General features: G+C 30.5%; 2 protein-coding genes across 2 annotated transcripts; one reads left to right on the top strand and one right to left on the bottom strand.

Annotated features, from left to right (window-relative positions):
* Positions 1–134: 134 nt before the first annotated feature.
* On the bottom strand, positions 135–15,094 carry LOC134684662 (putative GTP-binding protein 6). The gene is made up of 13 exons (XM_063543966.1): positions 15,077–15,094; positions 13,627–13,732; positions 10,833–10,910; positions 10,315–10,410; positions 8,819–8,925; positions 7,937–8,124; positions 6,648–6,737; positions 6,035–6,152; positions 5,103–5,223; positions 4,148–4,356; positions 3,041–3,186; positions 2,378–2,533; positions 135–322 (listed from the first exon to the last, which is right to left on the bottom strand). Exons 1-13 carry the CDS (start codon positions 15,092–15,094, stop codon positions 163–165), a joined length of 1,593 nt encoding a protein of 530 aa, XP_063400036.1. The 3' UTR covers positions 135–162.
* LOC134684661 (DNA repair protein XRCC4-like) lies at positions 13,926–27,598 on the top strand. The gene is made up of 11 exons (XM_063543965.1): positions 13,926–14,071; positions 15,169–15,313; positions 15,828–16,018; positions 16,729–16,893; positions 18,332–18,388; positions 18,864–18,921; positions 19,772–19,862; positions 20,606–20,636; positions 21,043–21,146; positions 21,883–21,966; positions 24,609–27,598. The coding sequence occupies exons 2-11, from the start codon at positions 15,184–15,186 to the stop codon at positions 24,727–24,729; spliced, it is 1,032 nt and encodes a 343-aa protein (XP_063400035.1). The 5' UTR covers positions 13,926–14,071; positions 15,169–15,183; the 3' UTR covers positions 24,730–27,598.

Genomic DNA, 27,598 nt, shown 5'->3' with positions numbered 1-27,598 from the left:
AATATTCATGGAACCAAAGGAGGGACGGACTGACAGACAGGGGTAAAAAAGTATACTCTTACTTTTTCAAAGCAGGGGCATAAAAAAAACACTAAGATATAAGAATTAAACATGACTGAAAATAAAACAATATCTGATGCCAACAGTTGATATATATCTTTTTTAACTTCTTTTAATTTTTGGAAAGTCTGTTTTCTGTTTCACATTATAAAATCTACTTTTAAATTTTTCATAAGCTGTTTTTGAGATCACAACATCTACAATAAGATGATTTTCAGTGTCTGTTTGTATGTCTTGTACTTTGGTCTCTTGATACAGCCAACTAAAATAAAAAAAAACAAACAAGAATTAAAAACCAATTTGAAATAACTGTTAAGAAGAATTAATTTCTGGTTTACCCAAAGTTACCAAGTAGATGCACACATTTGATAAACAGTGAATAGGGAGATATCTCTTACAAAAAAAAATGTTCATCTTATTAGCAGGGTGAAATTCAAAGGGCATAAACTGTACGATATAAATATAAGAAACATCTAAGCAAATTATTGGAAAAACAAAAATTCCAAAATATGGCAGAATTTTTTATAATTATAATCAGAAGAAATACAATAGGTCTATACACAGAAAAGTGGAAAGATCTAATTAAAGAAGACTTGGTTACAATTACCTTATGTTTTATTAGACTATATACAGTAAATTCAGTTATTTTTGTAAAGTCTTAATGCTGGTAAAAATTGTGACAAGAAAGGTTACACAAAAAGAAATCACATTTCATATTTTGATAGCAGTATTTGTATAAAGCATTTTCCTAAATTGCTAATATCAATTTCACATTATAATTCATGGATGAAACATTTCAATTATAAATAATAAATGCACTAAATTTTTTCTGGTTTAACAGAAGTCCTCCAGTTACATGTTTAGGAATCTAGAATTTAAAGTTAAAATTAGAAATTTATTATCAACACTGGTTTGCAACAAACATGAGCTGCCTTACCAATTTTGTTCATCTGATGTTAACCAATCAATCATTCATATTCAATCATTTTGTCTCACATTGACCTGTAGTTTATAATGTTGTTTATTTAGAAATTATAATATTCTATTTTCATATTACCATGATTACCGACTTTTGACTCTGGAATTAATATTTTTCGACAGGTTACCTTTTCTATGGTAGGACATCCTAGTACTCATTCATGCAAGAGCAATGTTAGAAAGTAAATTCAAGATTTTAATCCATACAATTTTGAGGGAAAATTAATTGTTTACGTAAATGCTTTCTATTCGTGACTTAACCATCTGGAAACAGTAAATTTCCCCCCAAATTGCACCGATCATATATATATGATTTTTACTTCTTTTGGTTGCTCTTACTTGACAAAGTATCAGGATGTCCTACCACATAGTAGGTAACCTGTCGAATAATTGTAGAACCAAGAGTCAAAAGACAATGAGTGCTTTCATTTAAATTATTACGATTTTTCAAGAATGGACAAAATGTGAGTTTTATTATTATGATCTCAAATAAAAATTTGCATGCAGGTCTGTTTCAGATATCAGAATTCTAGTTCTTATTATTGCCATACTTAACCAGTCATATAAATGACATTCAAACACATCGTCAAAAATCTGACTTTACAGTATTCCCATTGCCAAAAGTTAAGATTGATAAACGCATCTAAATGACACTAACCAATGTTAAGGGCATACGATACAGTTACAGGGGAGGTAATGACGTTGCTAACGTAAAATGTTGTTTTCGCGACGTCAAACTGACATATCGGGAAGAGATGCATTTTTCGACTGATTTTTACCACTCAAACTGATTTAATTTGAAAACGAGTTCATGGACCCCTATTTTTCAAAACAGCAATTTGGTTCATTTTGCAGGGAGATTATGTGACCCAAATTTTATAAAACTGTAAATAGAGGATTTTTTTTTATTTTGATAAACATGCAGCAAAAAATGACGTATTTTCTTCAATTCATGAACATTTGAGAAATATGAGTTATTTCTGAATAAAAAATGCATAATTTTTTAGGATACTTATAAAATACAGAAATAAACGGTTATTTAACAAAAAACAATTTCTGTTTATCTTTTATAACAAAAAAGTTATGTCTTTCTTTCGAAAAAGAAATTACGGTCACAAATCTGAATTTTGAGCAAATATACAAAATTTCGACCTCAGTTTACTCAAAAAGTAGCACATGAAGGTATATTTTTTATTACATATTTGATTTAATCAGGTAAAAAATAGCCTATGTTCAAATTTTCACGAACTTGTAAATACAGGATCAAAACTGTATCGTATGCCCTTAAGGTTAGAGAGTAATTAAGTTCTTTAAAATGTTTACTAATGGATATTTATACCTCAGCTGGTCTCCAGAATCAGGAATTCTCAGTCTTTTCTCTAAATATATAGAGTTTTCTCCTAATAATTTGTGTTGTATTTTTTCCACTAAAACATCTAAGCCTTGTCCTGTCACAGCAGATATAGGCATTTCATTGCCTTCACAGAAATAATTCCTACAATAGAAAAAAAGACAGATTATGTTCAAATGAACTGGTTTTTTTTAGAGGTATGTAGATTTTAACAAGATAATGATAAAAAGGATTTTTAAGTAATTAAAGGATGTTTGGGATTTGTTTAAAAGAACCTCAGCAAACAATACAAAAGACATCGAAATGTTACCAAAAAAATAATATCAAAGCTTTTATATCCAAAATATAGTTGTGTACACTTCAATATCTGTGTTAAAGTGAGCTGTCAATGTATAACTTATCTACCAAGCTGAACAAAATTTTAAAAATGTATGAAAACACTTAATTGAACATGTAAACAAATTAAAAATCATGTGCATATTGCTTCCTGTTAAATGTATAGGAATTGTCTTTATTTGTTTAAATCATTACAAAAATCAATTTTTCGGACAAAAGTTTGGATATCAATAAATAAGAAAAAAAAAACATAAAACAAACAAATATAATTTACCAAAATGGATCTAAAATAAATATCCTGTAATTCATTCTTACTGTGAAAGTTTGTCCACTTTATTACAGACTTCTATAATATTGTCCATTTGATCTTTGGTCAGTTTTTCCTTCAATATCTTCATCACACCAACTTTTTGATTGACAGCATCTGGATGACTGACATCTCTTACATGGAGAACTATATCCTGATTTGAAAAATGATTAATGCAGTTGACCCATCATTATTTTAAACTAATATTTTTAAAAATTGTGTTTCTCTTGATATAACATATTCATGGTATTTGTCATAATTAATTATAGACTTGCAATATATTTACCATTGATTTCTGTTTACCTAAACCTATATTTTTTTTCACTCAACTAACTAAAGATAACTCAAAATATATAGAATACTAAATTTTTAGAAGATAATTGATTGTTGAGTAAGGGGAAATAACTGCAGGAAGCATCTTTCCGATTAAAACAGATTCACAAAATTCAGAATCAGTCTACAAGAAAGGTATTTCTTCAAAAGAAAATTTTGAAAATGTAAAAAAAAAAGAAAAAAGATTTATATCTTTTAAAAGCAGGCAGCTATCCTTTGAAGCCAATAAAAAATGATATTTAAAAAAAAATCAAATCATTGTTTATACATCATTTACATGTACAAATTAAACGATGTATCAATAAGCAGTCAAATCCAATTTCAAAGCAAACAAGACATGGAGAGTTGTCTCATTGGCACTCACACCACATCTTCCTATATTTAAGACAACCCGCTCTTAATTTTATGATCAGAAATACATTGTATTGATCAGAAAAGCAATGAGGAAATAAATACCATGAAAATTTAAAGGAAGCTACTACAAACAATTTTTCAAGAGTGTTAATTTTTGCAACATTCAACTGAAGCAAATATGATTTGGCAAATCTGAGGGTATTGATGGGATTCTTTTCCTGCTGTATTTTTTGTTTTTTTTTTGTTTTAGGGGGGGGGGGGGGGTATTTTTATTTATTTTTGCACTTCATATTCTGTATTCTTTACTTTTTTTGGCCTTCTTTCTCTAATCTCCTTTATTTTGGCCCATTTTTCTGCATTATTGACCTGTATTGCTTTATTCTATAAACCCCAGCTAAACCCTTATAACTTCAGGGAGTTTAACTTACAGCAGCCAAAGCATCCTCTAGCGTGGCAGAAAATGCATCTATCAAATTATGATGAAGATTAGATATAAATCCTACAGTATCCATATATAACACTGTCATTTTATTGGGCAATAGTCCACCATGTGCAGTGACATCTAGTGTGGCAAACAGCTGGTTTTCTGGTAGCATTCTCTCATCACCTGTCAGCGCTTTTATCAGTGTTGTTTTACCTGCAAGAAAAATAGCCAAACAAAGATTTCTCAAAAATATAATTAATATTCAGACCTGGCCTTGAAGTCATAAAACTTTCTAGTCAGTTTTTTGTACTTATACTCTAAAGCATTCATTCAAAATGCTGCAATTTCATTTTTCGAGTATGAAATTAGTGCTCCAAGCACAGACCAAAGTTTTATGACTTCAACCCTGATCTCCTTAACTTGAAACACTCACCAATGTTACAACCCATTTATTCCAGAAAAGATACACTTTCTTGTGTCAAGAACCATAAAAATATGAAAGATTGATATTAGAATTTAAAATCAAAATAAATGTTATAAATTCATTGTAAAATTCTTCTCTTTTGATGTCATAAAGTGGACATTCTAATTAAATAAGAAGCTCATCCTTTCAAGCTTTTCCAAGTGAGCAATTAAAATAGATACTAGGGTCCATCTATATGTTTTTTTTTCAATATCTATCAGTCTCAATTTTAAAGAGTTAGTGCCAATTTGCAATTTCTAAACTGACTTTTTTTAAAAATCATATAGTTCTAAAATTATCCTTTTTTAAAACAATTATTCATCCTGTTTTATAGGAAAATTAGTACCAAGCTTCCTTTTTTCTGAATTAATTGTCTTCATATCGGTGTCCCAGTATCTTCTGGATAATTACCAATTTTACAAACAACCTTCTTCTATCACTGAGAAAAATATTAAATGGAGTGAGCAGATAAAAGGTCTTTTGGAATTTTACCTACCACTGTTTGTATAGCCAACAACTGCTACAGTTGGAAGTTCTTTCCGTTTTCTACTTGTTCTAAGAAGTTCTCTTTGATTTTTAACCTTAGCAAGTGCCTTCTTTAACTTTCTTTCTGTGTCCTGAAACATATTAACTATAAACTATTTTGATCTAATAGTACTGGAAACTTAAAACAGAATTAGATAACAGTTAGGGACGACATAAAAAGATCAATGTAAGATAAAAAACTTAATTCAAATAGTTTGGGGGTTGGGGTTTGAAATGCTGCAAGATTTGATAATCCGACATTGATTTTTACATATATCCATATGGGTCAAACAATTTTTCCCAAATTAAGTTAAGAGGGGGGTAGGGTCAGTGAAAAAACTATGTGAATTAAGTTTTTTATCCTTCATTGAACTTTTGATGTTGTTCCTTAATTTCTTATACAGGAGGTAGATTTCTTCATCAACTATACAAACACATGTGTTTGTTCTACATAATCTGTTGATTCATGGGACACCAATTTTGGTAGATTCTGTGGATTAACTATAATCACTTATCATGTGATGAACTTAAAAATTAATTAAGTAAAAATGTGCCCCCTCTTAAGTTTTAATATTTTTTGTTAAAATATGTGGGATAAAAAACCAGTGCAGTTTCATAAGTTTTTGCGTTCATTTACTTAATTGCCATTTTTCCACATTTGACAAAAATATAAGATCAATTACATGTGTATTATGATTTCATGAAATGATGCAAAAAAATAAAGGAATCAAAATATAAAATGCATTTTTTTATTTCTTTCAAACATATCCAGTTGAAATTTTCACAATAATAAAACTATTGCAAAAATTTCAGGAGTTACAGAATATCATAATTTTGCTACAACGCTTTAAGGAAGAATATTGCTACTACATTTCTGACAAACATGTGTCTTCTGTAACTTACCTGTAGTAAAGCCTTTCTGATTTGTAATGGAGTTTTAGCACCACGACCATGAGCTGACTTGGCAAGACCACTCTGAATTTGACGTGGATTGGCAGCATTGAGTTCTTCTAACCTATCTCTGCAGTAAAGATACATAATAGTGTTTGAAACAGATGATGGTCTGATCTAAGGGTTTCATTTATCAATAAAAAAAAAAGCAAAATAAGCAAAAAACAAGACTACATTTGTATTACAGCTATTTATCTAGAAACAAAAATTGTTTAACTTAATTTTTTTCACTAGACGGAGACAAATTGTATTTGATTGAATAGGCTGATCCCTGCACCTTTCTGTCATTTTTGGATCTCAATCTCATCACATCAACCACTGTAAATTAATGATAACTCTTTAACAGTCAAGGCCTATAAATTTTTCAAGTAAGTAATATTCATTATTTTTCTTTGTCTTGAAGGTGGTTGGTCTAAAAAAGATGAACATTTTCAGTTATGCATTGAGTTTTTTTATAAAAACTACATTTTTCATTCATGATTTTGAAGAATATATCTGATGTCTTGGTTTTGTTCAGTTTAATTGAAAATACAAGCAGGTTTAAATAAATATAGAAGTTAGTTACCTTATTACTGGAATTTCAGCAAGTGCCACTTGAAGCTTTGCCACATTTGATAAAGCATGTTGTTTGAAAATTTGTATCACTATAGAGTATCTGAAATAAATCATGTTGGTTGATTGATTGATTCTTGGTTTTTAACACCACCCTTAAAATCTTGCAAACACAAAAATTACAGATATAAATAAGCCTTCCAATGAAATATCTTGCCATTGTATGATGTTTCCATTGGGTGTCTTTCACTAATGGTCTTTTGGAAAAATTTCACTAGCCTATAAATTCAACATGCCGTACAGAGATATCATTTATTTGTTTTTGTGCATCAATATAAGCATAGTTTCTTTGATTGGTCTTCAATATATATATAATTAACAAGGGATTACAAAAAACTAGAGGGTCTTAAGAGCCTGTGTCGCTCACCTTGGTCTATGTGCATATCATACGAAGGACACAGATGGATTCATGACAAAATTATGTTTTGGTGATGGTGATGTGTTTGTAGATCTAACTTTACTGAAAATTCTTGCTGCTTACAATTATCTCTATATATAATGAACTTGGCTCAGAAGTTAGTGGAATATATTTTGTAATAATTTACAAAAATGTACAATATTTATCATGTTTATGAACATTGTTAAAAACTGACTATAAAGGGCAATAACTCCTTAAGGTGTCAATTGACCATTTTGGTCATACATGTTGATTATTTGTAGATCTTACTTTGCTGAACATTATTTCTGTTTACAGTTTATCCCTATTTACAATTATAATATTCAACATAATAACCAAAAGCTGCAAGATTTTCTTAAAACTACCAATTCAGGGATAGCAACACAACAACGGGTTGCCATGATTGGTCTGAAAATTTCAGGGCAGATAAATTTTGACCTAATAATCATTTTTTTCTTTTCAGATTTGCTCTCAATGCTTTGGTTTCAGAGACATGAGCCAAAACCTGCATTTTACCCTATGTACATTTGTACTATTTATAGCCATGTCAGCAATCTAAGTTTGCAGGCGTAGTCATCAGGCATTTAAACTAGATACCCTACTGATGATTGTGATTGATAAGTTTAGTTAAATTTGTCTTAGTAGTTTTAGAGGAGAAGATTTTTGTAAAAGATTACAAAAAATTGTTTCAACCCCCAAAAAACAAGCTTCTTGTTTTTTTTTTATTTATGATACTCACAAAACTCTTATGAAAATGCAACAACCAGCAGCATATTAATTTTTTAGGATATTATCCCCCCACCATAATAAATTTTGAAACAGCCCTAAACTTTCCTGCCCTTTACCTATCAAATACAGGAAGCTGCCATTGTGCCTGAAAATTCATAATCTGTGCCTTGTTCAAACGGCTAACATTAAGAAACACAGCAGAAATGTTCCTCTTGTTTGGAATTTTAGAACACATTTCTTTAAATACATTTGCACCAAACATGTTTGCTGTTGTCAGTGTACCAATGTTGACGTTAACTATTTTCTGAAAAAGATATTAATGATGATAATGTATTTTATATTGCATTAAATTCAAAGTTAACAAGTTTTTATCCCATTCATCATGTTCATGTTCAACAGGAAAATAAATTTTCTAGGACAAGTAACAATAATTTGGCTACAACTTGTATTTACTTCCTAGTTACTAATATCAGCGACACATCTGTGTTTACCTTCATATAGGAAGAGATCCTCTTGGTAGAGATATCCCATTACATATTTCGTTGTATGTAATTGTTCAAGACAATGAAAACAACAGACATAGTATGTCCTCTAATGAATAGTAGAGATGACTATTAAAGACTCACAATTGAAACAGTCTTTTAGAGATATGTAGTCAAGAAGAAAACCAAGAGGAGAAAGTATCACTTTCTTACTTACTCTTATAAGACCAAAATCTGAAAAACTAAGGAAGATAATTCAGACTTGAAAATAGTAACATTACACCCGTAAATATTAATAATTTCAGTAAAAGAGCAATTCCAACAACTGGATGCTGGGTGTCTAAATTCCTTCATTCTATACATGACCTCAAATTTATGTCATGAAAAAATGTGGGATACATCTGGGTTTTTTTTTTTTTATCAAACTGTCAATCTCATTAAAATCGGATTTTCTGATACACTACACTCCCCTAGCGTATCAGAACATCAGATTTAATGAGATTGTCAAACTGTTACCTGTTCAGCAACGGTCCATTTATCTAATGTTCTGACTAGTGTACAGGCCTCTTCCATTTCTAACTCAGGTGTTGTAAGCTGTGGGTTACGTCGATCATATCTTACAGCTGAAATAATGAAAAAAAGTATTTTTCTAAAGTTTGTAACTTTTCCCCTGCTCACCTTAAGCAGCCCACATTAGCAAATGAAAACTTACTTCAGATTTTTTTTAATATTGTACATTTTTGTACCAGTAATCAAAAGAGGATGTGATTTTTCCAATGTTAATTTGTTGAGGATCCCAAAATAAAACTTGCATTCTGAATAATTATACATGTACATATATGTGTGTATGCAACTTTACCTGTAATTGCAATAATTATTCTCATATTTGTCCATCACATCAAAATGGGAATAATAAATGCAGACAACCATTTCTGAATTTACTGTAAATAAAAAGATTATCCAAAAACAAGCCAGATTGGCCATCTAGCTCAAACAATGTTAAAAGTCCTTTTAGAAGACTTGATGTACTTAGGTGAAATTAAATAAATCAAGAATATAAAATTGACACTATAAGCTGGAAGAGCATTGGTAAAGATATAAAATAAGCTAAAAATATTAATAGGTCATGGAGTTCCTTTTCATGATATTTGATATTTAAAATATGGCAGGAAAAGGCTGACATTTGCTTGGAATTTTACCTTATATTTGCATAGGTATTATTTGGGTCTCAAATTAAAAGAAAGAAAATCAAAAATCTTCTATAATTTTGGTAAATGGCCTTTTTATGAGCTGTTAAATATTATGTAAAAAAAATAAATGGGTGTTATATATGGGGGAAAATATTTTACATTGTATTGTATGGAAAAACTCCAAAGAGTCCAAACATTTGACACAAATGCCAAATCCTCACTTGAGTACATCCTTAAACTCTATTGTAAAAATCTGCTATAATTTTGGTAAATGGCCTTTTTATGAGCTGTTAAATATTATGTAAAAAAAATAAATGGGTGTTATATATGGGGAAAAATATTTTACGTTGTATTGTATGGAAAAACTCCAAGGAGTCCAAACATTTGACACAAATGCCAAATCCTCACTTGAATACATCCTTAAACTCTATTGTAAAAATCTGCTATAATTTTGGTAAATGGCCTTTTTATGAGCTGTTAAATATTATGTAAAAAAAATAAATGGGTGTTATATATGGGGGAAAATATTTTACGTTGTAATGTATGGAAAAACTTCAAGGAGTCCAAACATTTGACACAAATGCCAAATCCACACTTGAGTACATCCTTAAACTCTATTGTAAAAATCTGCTATAATTTTGGTAAATGGCCTTTTTATGAGCTGTTTTAAAAATATTATGTAAAAAAAATAAATGGGTGTTATATATGGGGAAAAATATTTTACGTTGTATTGTATGGAAAAACTCCAAGGAGTCCAAACATTTGACATAAATGCCAAATCCTCACTTGAGTACATCCTTAAACTCTATTGTAAATTCAAACCTGGATGAATAACAAAGAGGCTGTGACCATTGTGAGGATGTTTGTGATATTCTTCCACAAAATCTTTATATTCTGGGTCGTCTATTACATTCTCATCTGAAAAATAAATAAGAAAGATATCTGTCGTTAATGAAGCAGAAAAGTATTTCATGTAGAAACAAATAAATGATATTAACAATGAGTAGTTTTTTCATAATGTATTTGAATTATGTTTATATTTTTTAGTGATTTTTTTTTTAATTATGTTGTTGATCGTAGATTAATTCACCACTTTATTAAAAGGCACTTTTTTTTAATCAAGGCAATTCAAACATTTAAATGCTTTTTTGTTGCTTTGCTTTCTCATTGATATAACGATCAACGTGTATATCCTTTTTTTAACAATGTTTAAAATTTGTAATTAAATTTAATCCCTATTTTTGACATCATGATCAAATGTTCATACAAATTGATATCATAAAAACACTGCATAAACATGCCATGTATGCTGATAAATCATGTAAATAAATTTTTGTTACCTTCATTTGAAGAATCGTCATTCTGACATAGCAGAGCAGATGTGTGAAAATTTCCTGGTGAACCATATTTTGATCCATCTAAATATAAAAGACGTGTTTTTCTTAACAAATATTTCTTGTGGACCTCTAATCTTCCATATGTATAGAGCTGGTTTCTGTGGCTTATCTTTCCAATTGTTGATTGTAGATGCACACACTTAGTACACACATGTTTCGTCTTATTAATGGCTGACAGAAACATTCAACTTCTTTCTGAAATATATGTAAGTGTACAGTACAGAGAAGGGGGGGGGGGGGGTCGGAGGGGTCATGATCCCGAAATTCCCAGGCTTATAAACATGAAATCCTGAGGTCCACAAATCAAATCCTGACTTCCCGAAATTCAAAAAAAAGATTTCCAGGATCCCAAAAGGGTTAATTCTGAACTTAAAAACACCCAGTCCAGCCCCCTCATAATGAATTCATTTTGGTTAGAATTTATATTTAATAGATTGACACAAATTTTTTTTACAACTGCAATCAAACTACATTATATTTTTATTATATAACAGAATAATTCTCTTTTCAAGTAGATGAGAATGTAAAAGGTGTGTGTGTGTATTCCTTAATGAACATGATGTCAAATCACTAACAGTAAATAAAGCTGAGGCTCAGAGATACATAATATTTATAAAAAAAAATTCTACGCTACACTTAGTCCTGTTTTGTCATGTTTATATATCATGTATAAACATGATGTATATATATTTTTTTTCTTGTGTATAATTCAGAGTTAAGTACATTTGTAGTATGAATGTATGACATCCATTATCACTTGACATCCATTATCACTGAACTAGTACATGTAGTATACATATTTGTATAGGGGCCAGCTGAAGGACTCCTCTGAATGTCATGAATGTGGAATTTTCTCTCTGCATTGAGGACACATTTAAGTAGCCTTCGGCTGTTGTATATATATTCTATGGTCGGGTTGTTGTCTCTTTGACACATTCCCCATTTCTGTTCTCAATTCTATCATGTCTATTATTCAAAATTTGTACTTTATTATTCTGTAAAATTGCAAGCCTAGAAATTAAACAAATCAGAATTTCTAATTTCATAGACTAATAAATGACAAACTTAAACAAATTATTCTTAATTTGGATACATGAATATTGTAAGGTTGATTTTGATATTTAGATAGCCTTGTATTAAATTCATTCTACCAGAAGTTGATCCAGGTATATGGAGAAAAAAGGTGTGTGTTCTTGAGTTGTCAGAAATGATAAAATCAAGTTAACATTCATAGGGCTTGAATTTATACTGATATTACCATGGGTTGGCCCTTTAAGCTAAATATTTTACCGATGAGTATAGTCATGACAGTGCAGGGATAAATATTGGCATAAAGGGCAAACCAGTCGTAAATCAGTAAAAATTCAAGCCCCCATAAATCATTTCATTTCTAATAGGACAATTACAGCAGTTCTCTGGATAGAAGAGCACTAAGGTGAATGTGTAGGATTAAATAGTGTCCCTCATGAAATGATGTCCCATGGACAGATATTCATGGATATGAACTGTGAAATTTTGTCCAGGACAGAATTTAATTATGAAATATTGTCCACTACTGTGTAAAAGTGTCCCTTGAAAAGATATTCTATTTTGACCTTTGTTGGATATTTTTTCATAGTGAAATCATGTCCAAATTGCATAAAAGGCTTGTCTAATACCCTGTTTCAGTTTGTCCTTATAAATAACAAGTTTTAATGATTGCTCCTGTGTTTTTTTGTCAACATGTATACAAAACATTTCATTGTTTTTAATTTCAAATTGCTTGGCCTTCTTTCAAACATGTCTCAATGATCTTCTTTCATTATTTTTAAACACTGGAGGGTATTGACCATCACACAAAAAGCCTGAATCAAGTAAGAATATGACAGTTGTTGTCCATTTGTTTGATGTGTTTTTTCATTGGATTTTGCCATGTGCTTAGGGACTTTCCGATTGAATATTCCTCAGAGTTCAGGATTTTTGTGATTAAACTTTTTTTCATACAGCTGTTTATATTCACCACTTCCTATTTTTGTTTACATCTGTGTTGTTTTAATTAAATTTTAATTATCATTTAACAAATTGATTAAAACATTTCAATGATTGCTAAATTATTTCCCTTCACTATGGTGTGATATATTTTTTATAAAACATCCATGAAATTGGAGGGGGTGGGAGGGATCCTGATACTGAAATCCCAGGCTCAAAAATATGTAATCCCCATAGTTCTAAATTTAAAAAAATTTAAATCCCGACATTATAATCATGCATACTGAAACTCGAAAACATTCTGAAAGGATAAATCCCGACTCCCAAGCTTAAAATCGTCTGATCTTGGAGTCGAAATAAAGTTCTGACCCCCACTGTCTATTTACAATAACGTCTTTAGATGGGTTTGGATGAATTTGAAATATATATTTCATGATTTAGACATCAAATTTATTGCTACTGTAGACACAGGCACTTGTTTCTATCCATACAAAGGTCGACTATCCATATAAATAGAAGAAGGTGGCTTAAACACTTGTTTCTATCCATACGAAGATCAGAAAAGTGACGATCGACTCTGTAAAGACACTTGTTTCTATCCATACGAAAGTCGACCTTCGTATGGATAGAAACAAGTGCCTGTGACTGTAGAGGGGGGATAGATATTTGTACATAATTACATTTTTCTTCCACAAGTCTAAAGCTAATACTATATTGTCATGTTATTGAAGGTGTGTTAAAATAGTTTAAAAGTGAAGTAAATTATTACTACAATAATTTTCTTGCAAGATGATTTCACTTTTCTGTTCTTTTAACTTTTTGGTAACTTTTACTTTGGTCAGGACTGTCAAAATCCTTAATTGTTGAGGTAAAAGCTAGAGAAAACCAAATGATGTTTTTTTTCTAAAATTCAGAATCGAATGTCGGATGTGAACCCGGAATATCTTATTCACATGAATTTCTACCTCATTATTTTATAATTATGATCATATAACTGTATATTTTTCTTCATTTGACAAATTTTCATCGCTTAGATTACTGCAATGGTGCAATCATTGAATAGTAAAGAATTGCTCATGAGACTAGAAGATAAGTAGACTACTCGGAATATCTCTGTATTTGTCATCTTCCAACATCAGAATATTTGCTGTCTAACAAAAGTTTAGTCTAGAAATATAATAACATTGGGTGCAGATATTTGAATTTCTTACATAGTAAGCTATATTTATAGGTATAAATTCATGAGACATTTCCTCAATTATTTGATTTTGATAAATCATGGCAAACACCAGATCTTATCAAACCAAACACAAAATCAAATCAATCAATGAATCATGCAACATGACATGAAGATGAGCATTATCTAGTCCAAATAATTACAGGTCTTGGGAGGCTATTTTAAATTTTTGATTTGACACCTGTAGCCTGTGTTTGTTGCCTCCCAAGCCCAAGATGCATACAGTATCTTTACAGAGTCGATCGTCAAAAGAGAACCTAGTCCGAGATTAATTACTCTCAACGTCCAAAGGCTGTTTTAAGCAAGACAAGCTGGGGCCGTGGGACCATGGCCCCAGCTTGTCTGGCTAAACAGCCGTCGGACTAAAGAGAACCCATCCCCTGGATTAGCCACTAAATAAACAGTGCCTTATTATTCTTATTATTGATAGAATTTTTTATTCCTGTGATCAAACGCCCACTTTTTGCTAGCTGCTGTACAAATGCTGTATGCAGTTTGATTGTTACAAGAGAATTTTCAAATGATGTTTAACCTAAATTAAATTTGAGCAATAAAATATCTGTTGATTTTCAAATAACATGTATAATGTACCTCACATAATCATGATAATGCTTAAAGTGCAAATAATTTAATATGACATCTTATAAGGCTACTATATTTTTTTCTTTGACGCCTTACATAGATGCATTGGAATGGGGACAAAATATGGTTGTAACCCCCCTTGCTGGATCCACCATGCATTGAAATAAACCCACCTATTAGCCTAAAATGAAATATGTCTCATTGGCAATCATACCACATAAAACCCATAAAATTGGTATAGTACAAAAATTAAAAAATTATACACACAGTAATCAATTAATTTCTCTACATCATCATGATCAAGTATGCATGTTAGATACCCCTTAACCCACAATGCTTGAAAATGGTAAATGATTAAAAATGAGGAATGTTTTATATTTAATATTAAATAAAACTTTACCAGCATCATGCATGCCATTATAGGATACTACCCTCAAAGCCATACTTTTAAACATGTTAAATAATGTTATACAATTAAATGTTCTTTTACAGTAAAACTTGACCAGCATGAAATCCTTGGTTAAATTAGATTTGTTGGATGGGAATGGCTGCTTCCTGCAGACAGACTATCAGGATGACGGGAAGTCAGGATTTAAGCTGACCTTGATTGATGGCATAGATGTTTGGAAAGGTCAAGGTGAGATATTGACCCTGTTGAACTTGGTATCATAAAAGTAATCATGGTAATGCTTAAATTTAATACTTAGCCAGTCACCAATTAAATCTTTGAGATATTGAGAAAAATCCTTTTTTATCCATATAAAATATTTCAAAATGCAAGTTTAAATTATTGCGATTATAACCCTGTCGCATTTTTCGCAATAATTTCTGAATTTACAATAGTTTCGTGTTGCAACACTCATTGCAGTTGCAAATTTATTTAGATAAGTGTACCCAGCATATTCAGGAATCAGAAAAAAAGAAATATACTGTACTAACAACATGAACAATAAAAAAATAAAAAAACTTTACGAAAAAACATTTTTCTCAAAATTAAGATGTACATAATTAAACCCATAAAATGAATGACCTCACATACAATTGATTGTTTCGTTGGTCACATTATCATGATTACTTGCATTACAAAAATATTGCAATAGTTTCTGAATTTATAAATGTTTATATTATTTTTTTTTTTTTTTAAACTATAGTTTCTGAAGATGATCTTGATAATCTCAGATTAGCTATCAAGATGGACCTTAATACATTTACAAGACAGACATTACAAGCATTGACAAAATCAGGAGGAAAAGACATTGTTTTTAATTACCAAGTCAAACAGAAGAAGGATAATAGTGTGGAGCTGATCTGGAAGAAGCATGTTCCAGCAGAAGATATTACAGTAAGATAATGTTTATTTAATAATAAAGACTTTTTAACATACCTAACATGTTTAATACTTATTAATAATCTTACCTACTGTACATTTTCAGGAATATAATTGGTTAAAACAACCATGTGGAGACAATATAAAAAAGAAGATGTGGTATGATTGCCAATGAGACATATTTCATTTTAGGCTAATAGGTGGGTTTATTTCAATGCATATTTAGTAGTGCTGCTATGTTCCTTTATAAAAAGTAATAAGAACAAATTTGAAAGGGTTCAACAGACAAGGAAATTGATGATTAACATAATGAATGATTGAAATGAATTCATAAAACCACTTAAAGTTAACACAAAAACCTACATTTCTATGAAACATTGAAACTAATTATGACATCTGTGAATCTGTATATATAACATGTATAACAAAGATAAAATAATGAGGTTTTAGTGACTGTCAGGGAATGTGATGTTTAACCTTGAAACATTATGAACAGTTATGTTATGTTGAAAATTTCAACAACAACAAAATAAGAACTTCTAAATAGACTGTCAGGAACTTTAATTATGAAAAAAAATTAATTAAACCATAGCGCTCTAGTAGACCTTCTTTTTATATTTTTTTTATTCAATTTGATCGCGAAAAGTAAAAGATAGAATGAAAAGTAAATATGACCATTTTGATTTTATTACAATTTAACTTACCATGTTCACATGCATGTATAGTTCCAGTTAGGCAGAGCTACACTCAAGTCGTCAACATCTGCCACTGATGCCATAAGCTCTGTCCTTAATTATTGTATTGAATGTGCAAAATCACAGCAAGTAGACATAGCAACATTACAAACAGATAATGACAGATTATCTCAAGAAAGAGTTAATGCTTTAAAGGTAGGACATTTATTTTTTTCATTTTTCAAGAACATTTGGTATTTGGAAGGTTTGTATCTTTTGGTATTTTCTTTGTACATTTAAATAAAATTAAGAAAGGAAATGGTGAATATGTCAAAGCAACAACAACCCGACCATAGAGCAGACAACAGCTGAAGGCCACCAATGAGTCTTCAATGTAGTTAGAATTCCCGCACCTGTAGGTGTCCTTCAGCTGGCCCCTAAAAAATATGTATACTAGTACAGTGATAATGGACGTCATACTAAACTCTGAAGACTATTTTCTTCTGGTGTACATCTTGATGTCTTATATTTTTGAATTTCTATCATTGTATTGATGACCCTACTGGCATGACTGGTAGTCAGCAAGTTCTTGGGACAATTTCTTATCCTTATTTTCTGTACTGGCATGCTTGAACGTATACTTCAAAAGTTGAAAACGAAGAAATGTCTTGTAAACTAAAAAAATGTAACATTTTTTTATTAAGACAATATATGTATAGTGTATTGAAATATGAAATTTATTTGAATGAGGCTCAGAAACGGGAAAATGTGAGGTTCTATCGATTATACATATATTGTCTTTATACTGAAATCGAAAAAAAAAATATTTCCCTATGAGCGTAGTCCAGGCAGTAAGACATTGACATATTAAGGAATTAGAAAAGGGAAAATGCACTTAATTAATAACATTTGATAAACATGGTATAGAAATAACCAATTTGAAGACATAAAAGTTTGACCATTGTTACTTTACGTTGCCATGGTTGGACGTGACGTTGTTGATCAAAAACAGTAGTTCCGGTAAGGAGGTGGCGCTTATAGGTTAGTTGAGGTCATTGACGTATAAAGCTAACGTTTATACGTATAGCTTTATTTGTATAGTAAAATAGCTGATTGCAGTATAATAAATTTTATTATGCTTCACACTATAGATAAGGTGTTCATTAACTAATTTTGCCAGTGTCAGAGACAACTATCTACTAAAGTCAAATGAAGTGGATGTCAGTAATAATAGACAAACATATGGCCTTCAACATTGAGATAAACCAATACTATATCATATAGTCTGCTTTAAAAGACTCCAACATGAAAAATACTAAACAATTCAATTGTGAAAAACTGGTGGCCTAATCATGCTAATAATCATCACAAAATAATTAACAAGAAACAAATATGAAAAGACATGAACCAAGGACAACCACAACAGCTTCTTGTAATTGTGTAGAACGTGTGCACATGGGGCTGTCAACCATGTTTCTCCTAACCTTATGATGAAATATTATGCATATATTAAAGTTAACACTTCTATATATTTTGATTCCTTCAGTTTATTTAAGGAAATTTATGTTCCAAGGACATTTTACTCATGTATATATCAGTTGTCTGTATCAAATAAATATGTTTAAAAAAAATCATGACTTACTCTGTTTTGTAGAGATTGGAAAAGTGTGTTGTTGCAAAGGAAGAATTAGAAAGGGACCTTTATTCTAAAGTAAGGAAGACAAATTGTGCCTGGTATACGAGGGTCTACATTAGGAATAAATGAACCAAGGTTTAAAGAAAAATTGACCAAAAAAAAAGAAAAAAACAGAAAAATGGGCCACATTTTAATAAAAATTAACCAACAAAAAATTAAAAAGTGAAAATGAAAAGAGAATAAGGTTAAAAAAAAAGTATAGCAAAAAATAGATTTAGAAAAAAAAGTCTGAAAGTTGAAAAATGCAGAAATGAAGGCACCAATCTAGACACATGTACAGTATATAAAATAGTTTAGGGTAAACACTATTGAAGAAACTTCAATAACTGTCATATAACCGCAATTTAATGATTTATGTACTCTGACAGCTCAAATGATTAATAAATATGCATGATAATTATTTTTTGAAAATTCAACTATAAAGAACAAACATGTTTACATTTTGTATGTCTTTACTTGCTTACTTAATTATTAAATTCTGTTTTTTTAGTTTGCAGCAATTTTAAACAGTAAAAAAGAGAAGATCAGAGAATTGAAAGAATCTGGAGGTTTGTTTGAAATCAATTGTACAAAACATTTTGAAAAATAGAATTTACCCAAGTCGATAGGTTTTTATATTAGCACAGATGAACATTTAGATTTTGACCCACTTTGCCAGTAAGGCCATCTTCTACCTTGATAAGGTGGCCAAGTGGTCTATGTAGTTCTACTACTGTAATCACTAGCCAGTCAACACTGAGGTTGTGATTTTCAACACCAGTCATGTGGGTGCACTCCACATCAATCTTAATTGAGTATATAGCTAGGATTGTCAGTTTTCCTATTGAAGGTCAGTGTTTTTCTCCAGGGAGTCTAGCTTCCTTCACTTATAAAAATTGGTCGCTAAAAAATAACCCAAATGTGGTTAAAAAGTAGCGATAAAACACCAACAATTAATTAATCTACCTTATAAACTGTCTGGATGTTGTTTATTGAGAATATATATAATAAACCAATACTACAGAAAATGGAATAAAAAAGTAAAGAATAGAGAAAAATAGAATAAAAATAAGGACTGGTGAATAGTGGGGTGCTAAAATACAAGGAATATATATATATAGAATAATGGGAGAAAAAAATAAAAATTGAAGAAAAATAACCTAAAATTCAAAACAATGTTTACTGAAATGAAGAACATTCAGATTTGGTGAATGATATAAGGAATCACTGAAGCATGCATGACTCTGGCGGGCACCCATATAAAGAGATCTGGATCCCCCACTGTAATGTATTTATTAGATGTACTTATCCTGTTACATTTTGCATAATGATGAAAAAAAATGGTTCTTACGTTTTATAATGTGTACAAAACTATGATGAATCTTTCAAATCATACATTATGAAAATTATTCTTTACAGGTGTGGCAGTAAATAATGGTGACCCTGGACCTTCTAGAACAAAAACAACAACGCAAAGTACTAAACGTCCAGCAAAGCAGATGAATTACAGGTAACTTACTATAGGAAAATATAAAATAGATATTAACTTTAACTCAGGAAAATGGAAATCTTTGTAACTCCCTTGGTCTTTTTTACTTGTTCACTAACAAATGTTTTATCCATATTATAAATTTTTGGTTTTTTTTCTGTTTTAAGCCAGATATACCCATGCTGTATAATATAAGGCTAAGCATATGTATACCTCTTTTTGTACATGTTGTATGTTGAATCAAATATTAAATCATTAAAAAGTCTTTCTTTAAATGCCTTTATTGCTATTTTCATTTGATCTGGCTTACTGATAATTTCCTTTCTCAGTGGAGTGGAGTGATATGAAAAATTAACTAAGGGGCATGTGGCAACTTTCATTGACAACTGACACATCGTCATAGGTGAACTTGTGATAAACAGATTATCATTGGTCATCTCAACTTCATTGCTTTTCTCGCTTTCACTGTACAGGATCAAGCAAGAAAATCAATCTCATGGAGATGATCAACCATAATCTTTATGTATTGCTGAATGTCATATGTAGAAATTTGGACGTAATTTATAATTTAAGATATATGGTAATTTTACACTTTAATCAAAGTTAAATATTCATTAAAATTTAATATAGCTTATTTTTTTGAAATTTTAACAAAATGTAAAGATTGAATAAAGATGCGCCCATGTTTGTTTATGTGATAGGTACAACAATAACTTAATCTGTGATGTTGTACATGTTTAATATGATGTTTTTGATTTTTTCAGTGATGACGAAAATACCACTGATGATGAAACGGTGAGATTCACTTCTATATATAAAGTTAATCTAAAGGAAAGAAATATTTATTTAAACATTTCATGGAATATTTCAGGATAAAAACAATATCATAGGATTTCTATTGGTTTTTGTCATCTTTATATTTGCTTTTATATTAAGCAATACAAACTAGACACTTTGCAAGTAGCCGTTAATATTTAAATCAATAATTGGCTTATTACAGATAATCTTTAAACTCTTCATTAAATTGTTCTTGAATTCAATCTAACTGCCTTTCTTCTTCATTTTGAAAAAAATGCAATCATAAGTCTTGATTTATTTCAGACAGTTGTTTCTTCCTTGTTTTGAAAATCACTATGATATAAAAATTTAATATAAAATAAAATTCTCTTTTCTATAAACATGTATTTAAATTTCTTTAAAGGTCACACAACACAGTAAGAAAGCAAAGCAATCAAATCGATCAATGGACGATGATTCCCTAGTGCTAGAAGATGAGAATGAAGACAAACCAAAAACTGTTGCAAGGTTTGTATATAGTTTTATCATAGTTTGGACAAAAGAAATAATACATGGCAAAATCTGTATCGCATGCTGTATCACCACGAGAATCCAATATCAGTCCCGAGGGCCTAAGATAAAACTGCTGTATTTTGTACTAAATATATGATAAATAGTTTTATCATTGTTTGGACAAACAAATGAGCCCATGATTCAATGTAAAATGAGTAAGTTATTATAGCCTTGTGTTTTTTTCATATATATAAGAGTATAAGAAGCTGTTTGGGTTAGAAGGCACGGAAAATAACAATTGTATGTTGATTTTAATTTCCTATTAGGTAGTATTTTAGAATTGTAAAATTTAAAAAAAGTTTAATATTGCATGAAAAAACTATTCTAAAGTACAAGTATAAGAAGTATAGAGTTATCTCCCATATATAATATTACATTTAATTATCTGAGTTATCTCCACCTATACAAAATTACAGTGAATTGTCATGTTTTAAAAATATTGTTACCATGTTTTAATGAATGATATGGACACATAGATAGCATGAATTCATCATACACTTTTGTCAAATAATTTTGAAAACTACACAGGAAGATGAAACATTAACAAAATATTCCTTGCTGACTTGGAGTAAATGACAATTATTTATGCTATGCAATTTATATACAAGATTTCAGTGCATCTCCCACAATCATTCGATTTTTAAGGTTAATGTGTACTGGGTATACATTGTATTAAATTTTATATTTATAGACCAAGACGAACCAGGGAGACAAATAAGAAAACACCTAATAAACCAGTTCTACCAAAAGTTTCTTCAAAGGATTCAAATACAAGGTATTTCCATTTTAAAAATAGATGGTAATTTAGTGCATTTCTTTTATAAATCTACTTTCATTGTCAATCTTTTTCTCTGCAACCCTTGAATCCTATTAGCCCAAAGCTTAAGTCTGCCTCCGGGTACTTGATTTTCTCGCTGTGTTGAAGACCCATTGGTGGTCTTTGGTTGTTTGTTTTTTTTTTCCCTCTGGTCAGATTGTTGTCTCTTTGACATATTCCCCGATTTCCATTATCAATTTTAATAGACTCAAATATCCCATCATACTTAAATAATGGTAAAAATAAAATGTGATGCATGTGATCAGTTGATGAGACTGCAACCCAACAAAACATAATTAAAGACAAACTAGATAGATTAAATTGATGCTTTCTTTACACCACCTGAGTACAAAAAGGCTATATGGCAAATTAATATTACATGCATATTAATTTGCAAGGATGCAACATCTTAACCCTGCTTTTGCAATAGACTGACATATCTGCTGAGTCCCATTTTTAACATGCTAGTTCACATGGTAACAGTTCACAGGAAGACATGTCATTTTACTTGCACACATTATTTGGACTCCAACCCGATTTACTCTTACTTATTGATGCCCTGTGCTTTAAAAGTGGAAAAGCAGCAAATACTGATTTTTTAAAGCAATTGCTTTCATGCCGTCGCGTATGGCCATCTTTGTGACCCAGATCAGAGACTCCGCCCAGATCAAGCCATAGTATTTTGTTAAACAGGCTCCTGGTCTGTCATTCTTAAACACCTATGTATGTTTTCTAATGCAATACATAGCTTGAAACTTTTGAAAAACGTTAGTGGATTTAAGAAGTTTCAGCATACGTTCTTGTAGATGTATTTTTGTATTTAGGGGGACAACCGTTTGACTATCAAAAAACATAGACGTCCGAGTGAAAAAAAATGCATTTTTATACCTGCGATTCCGTTTTCCGTTCGTACGATGTTTCAACAAAATATGAAATCATTTCAGTTGTTGATTTAGTATTGAAAATTTGACTGAATTATCTTTTATAATATACGGTTTTATATGTTTAATTGGTGTTTTTTTTAGAAAGAGGTCAGGTGCTCTTGTTCATTCATAAAATTGTCGTTCATTCATAAATTTATCGTAAAATCAAAATCACTACACAGGTTATCAGGTTATACGTAGTGTCAAATGATTACCTGTAATCTAAAAATAGACAAAGTTAACTGACCTATTTTGTTGATTTGTTTCCGCAAATAATTTAGAGGAACGAAACCCTTGTTAAAAACACATAACATTAAGTTTGTTTTCCTTTTTTGTCATAACTCCGTAAGATTTATCGATCACCTTACTAATGAAATGGACCCGTCCAAACGTGATAGATGCCAAGTCCAGATGAAGAGATATTTACAATTTGTAATTTTCTAGTTTCATAGATTAAAAAAAGTACATCCTTTTTGGATATCATATTCAAAACTGGGTATGAATGACAAATGATGAAACCATTATCCTCGTCTTTCCAATGGACGAGTCTACTACGTTTGTTGACCCTCGACGGTCCACCGTGTTTGCAATTTTATTTCACATGTTTTCGAAATATTGAAGATCATTTTCACAATGTTTCCTGAAAATTGGATAAATATCAAAGCAACTTAGAGCTGTTTGTTCTTGTTCGTATAATGACGATTTAATGTCATGTTTGTCTGTGATGGCCTCTCTTTTCAGGATTGCATGAGAATTATATATAGTTATCTCGTACCGCATGAGGATGACACATATCAACTGAGCAATAATGTTTGGGACTTAGTTTTTAAGAAATGATGAAAAAGTAACATTATGAAAATATTTTTAGTCAGCTGAAATATATATTTATTTTTTACATGTTTATGTCTTGTAAAATATTTTGTTTCTCTCCCGTTTTTCAACATTTGCGTCTGGAAAGTTGAAATGTTTTAACTGAAGTGTTAAATTTAAATTAATTATGAAAATAAAATCAATAAAGGAAATTATTGCCCAGTTACAAACACTACTAGGGGATAATCCATAATAATTTCTCTTGGAGTTATATGTTTCAGCACAAGTATATTTGACCCCAAATTTAGCCTGGTAAACGTGTTGTCTCCTTGTGAAATATAAAACATATTAAAAATGACTTTCTGCTAAAGTCTTTAATTGATATAAAGTTAAAACCTTCTTAATTCTCACTAGACAACACTCCTGTCATGTTTAATTCTTAAATATATGTGGATGAAAAAAAAGTCCCCAAATCATAAACATGGCAGCAATTGCTTTTACAGCCTTTCAGGCTTTGATTAAGTCTGGTTTGCATTGTAAGGGTTTGAACCCACAACCTCACACACTACCTCAAGACCACCAAGGCAGTAAGGGCATCTAGAGGATAACATACAGTATACAATTATGTCCACTTGTGTTGATATGTCTTTTGATTGAAAAAGTTTGGCAGAGCCTCGCATTTTCCCCGTTTTTAAGCCTCATCCTTGTATGGTTGATATTTCAAATTAATACACTATTATTGTCTTTATGCTGCAATCTAGAAAAAAATATTTGATTGAAATTTCGATTCACTGATTATTTCTCTACTAACAGTTACACATAAGCAATTTTAATATTCAGTATTATAAATGTATTTTGTATTTGTAGTTTATCAGAAAGACCATCGACAAGTAGATCATCAGAGAGACCATCAAGTACAAGGAAATCCAGGGCATCCTCAGGCAATTCATATGACAATGATGCTGACGCCATGCTTGATGAAATATAATCTGTTTTATTCCAAAACTCTATTGTGATTTTTATAATTTCAGTGTCATAGAGATTACTAAGTCATATAAAACCATTAAATGATTTGTACTATGTTAGGAATTATTAATGTTATATTGTTTTTTTTTATATTTTAACACTGTGACCTTAGGAATGGAAATGTACTTTTATTAATATGTGTAGATTATGAAACAAAATTCCTAAGAATGTAATGCGTCTGTTTGTTCATTTGTCCGTTCCTCTGTCCCGCTTCAGGTTAAAGTTTTTGGTCAAGGTAGTTTTTGATGAAGTTGTAGTCCAATCAACTTGAAACTTTGTACACATGTTTCTTATGATATGATCTTCCTAATTTAAATTCCAAATTAGAGATTTCCTCCAATTTTCACAGTCATTTGAACATAGAAAATGATAGTGTGGATGCGACATCTGTGTACTAGGGACACATTCTTGCTAATTATTACATTGTAGTTTTGACTTGCATTGATTAAATATATAATGATTTATTCACTAAGAAAAATTAGGGTAACCATAATTGAGGCAGGTGTGCATAAATAACAATAAGTGTTTTAAGGTTAAACGGAAGTGTAAATATTGGGATAGACCAATCAATACTTTATGGATGCAAAATTCTTTTTAGGTAAAGATTGCATGAAATGCAATCAAAACCTTATGGGATGGACTTAATATCTAAATCTTCTAAGATTTATCACTACCTCTTTGATACACAACACTTTTGATATAGTGCATTGATCATAACATTCTATACATCCAAATATCTGTTAAATGATGTCATTGTTAAAGTCATCTTAAAAAAAATTGAGTTATTTCTTTGACTAGAATTGCTGTTAAATCAACTACAACCAATGCAATATTTAATTTTTTTGTATAGCAATATAATATTTACCACAGAACGTAACCAAAAGTTGGCATGCAATCAATTATAATATTGCACTAGTGCAATAAATCTTCAAAATTCATGACGTCATCAACGTTTAAATCTTAGTTTAAACCAATTTTAACTTTCAAGTATTATATTGCTATACAATAAAAGGGTTATTGCATGAATATTGGGGAATATTCATGCAATAACCCTATATTACTTCCCACTGATAAATTGAAGCAATCTATACCATTTAGTGCTTACAAGCACTTTGATTATTATCTTGTGTATGTTTAATTGTGTGTTAGAAAATTTGTTTGTTTTTAATATAAGACTGATCCCTTATTTGATGATGAACTTGATACCACATGTAACAGGTTTTTTATGTTCATCATTTACATATAGTATGATAGAGTTCACATCTATATACAATTGTACTAGTAGCTTTACTGTTAAGTATGTTGCACATTAAATATGAGCTCATGTGAGAAAGAATGTTTGTTTATGTCTAATGAAATCACTTTGAACCAATCAGTTTGTAAGCAAATTATTGTTAATTTTCTGTAGTTTCTTTTTGTTAAAGATTAGACAGATTTTATAGTTTTTTAAGAGATTAAAAACAAAAACCAAGAATTCAAAGCTACTATACAATGGTATTTTTTGAACGTACAATTGTTAATTAGTGTTTGCTCAACATCCAGTGGCAATGCAAAAAATTTCCGGAACATTTTTGCCCCTCTTTTATAAAGGGGCATCCAGGAATTGACGTATGTTTCTTGCAGTTTGTATATTTTATAATCATTATATAAATAACACATAGCTGAGAGGGTGATAGAGCAGATTGTTACCCCGAGAAAACATTGTCAACTGAGGCGAAGCCAAGGTTGACAATGTCTTTTCGAGGGGTAACTATCTGCTCTATCACCCTCTCAGATATGTGTTATTTAATTTATTATACTGAATGTTCTGTTATTACTGTCAATTTAATTTAAAATTCAAAGTCATAAACTATGACATCTTGTATATAACCATCCATATTTAATAAAGCGCACGCTTGATCAAACGTCTCTGTGAAGGGTAATAGAGTATTTGCCATAGAATGGAGTCGTATTTAATAAAGCGCACACTTGATCAAACGTCTCTGTGAAGGGTGATAGAGTATTTGCCATAGAATGGAGTCGTATTTAATAAAGCGCACACTTGATCAAACGTCTCCGTGAAGGGTGATAGAGTATTTGCCATAGAATGGAGTCGTATTTAATAAAGCGCACACTTGATCAAACGTTTCCGTGAAGGGTAATAGAGTATTTGCCATAGGATAGTGTCGTATTGAATAAAGCGCACACTTGATCAAGCGTCTCTGTGAAGGGTGATAGAGTATTTGCCATAGAATGGAGTCGTATTTAATAAAGCGCACACTTGATCAAACGTCTCCGTGAAGGGTAATAGAGTATTTGCCATAGAATGGAGTCGTATTTAATAAAGCGCACACTTGATCAAGCGTCTCTGTGAAGGGTAATAGAGTAAATTGACACCCTCGTATTAGCCAATCAAAATCTGGCATTTTGACATGAAGTATAATAATAACAAATATGCTGATAAAAACATAACAAATGCTTTATTGAATAATAGACTAGATACATTGTTTCAATAATATCAAGATATATATCAAATACATATATTGCAATTCTACTTCCAGAACAAAACTATGAAAGGCAGCTAAAATAAAATATTTTAATGTTTGTCACTTTTTTTGTTGTCAAAAGTAGAATATTACATTTTTATAGTTCATATATCAGAATAAAAAGATAGGGTATGATTGCTAAAATTTAACCAATCATATATATTTGCCATAACTGACTAGCTACAATTTACATATGAAGGATTTATAATTTGTATAATGTATAAATATTCTTTAGTAAACATGGTTAAAATCCTATGAGCATTTGTAGTCACTATCTGACTGGAATAAGACAAAGAGACATACAAA

Source organism: Mytilus trossulus, chromosome 9, assembly GCF_036588685.1.
Source record: "Mytilus trossulus isolate FHL-02 chromosome 9, PNRI_Mtr1.1.1.hap1, whole genome shotgun sequence".
NCBI classification, from domain to species: Eukaryota; Metazoa; Mollusca; class Bivalvia; order Mytilida; family Mytilidae; genus Mytilus; species Mytilus trossulus.
The sequence above is the reverse complement of the archived record's forward strand: the minus strand, read 5'-3'. Positions and strand labels throughout refer to the sequence as shown.

Coding starts and splice junctions, on each gene's coding strand:
- LOC134684661 (XM_063543965.1), top strand. CDS start 15,184: ATGAAATCCTTGGTTAAATTAGATTTGTTGGATGGGAATGGCTGCTTC. Junction 18,922..19,771: donor AGAATTGAAAGAATCTGGAG/GTTTGTTTGAAA, acceptor TATTCTTTACAG/GTGTGGCAGTAAATAATGGT. Junction 21,967..24,608: donor TCAAAGGATTCAAATACAAG/GTATTTCCATTT, acceptor TTGTATTTGTAG/TTTATCAGAAAGACCATCGA.
- LOC134684662 (XM_063543966.1), bottom strand. Junction 6,738..7,936: donor CAGCTTCCTGTATTTGATAG/GTAAAGGGCAGG, acceptor GATTTATTTCAG/ATACTCTATAGTGATACAAA. Junction 4,357..5,102: donor TGTTGGCTATACAAACAGTG/GTAGGTAAAATT, acceptor TTTTTCTTGCAG/GTAAAACAACACTGATAAAA.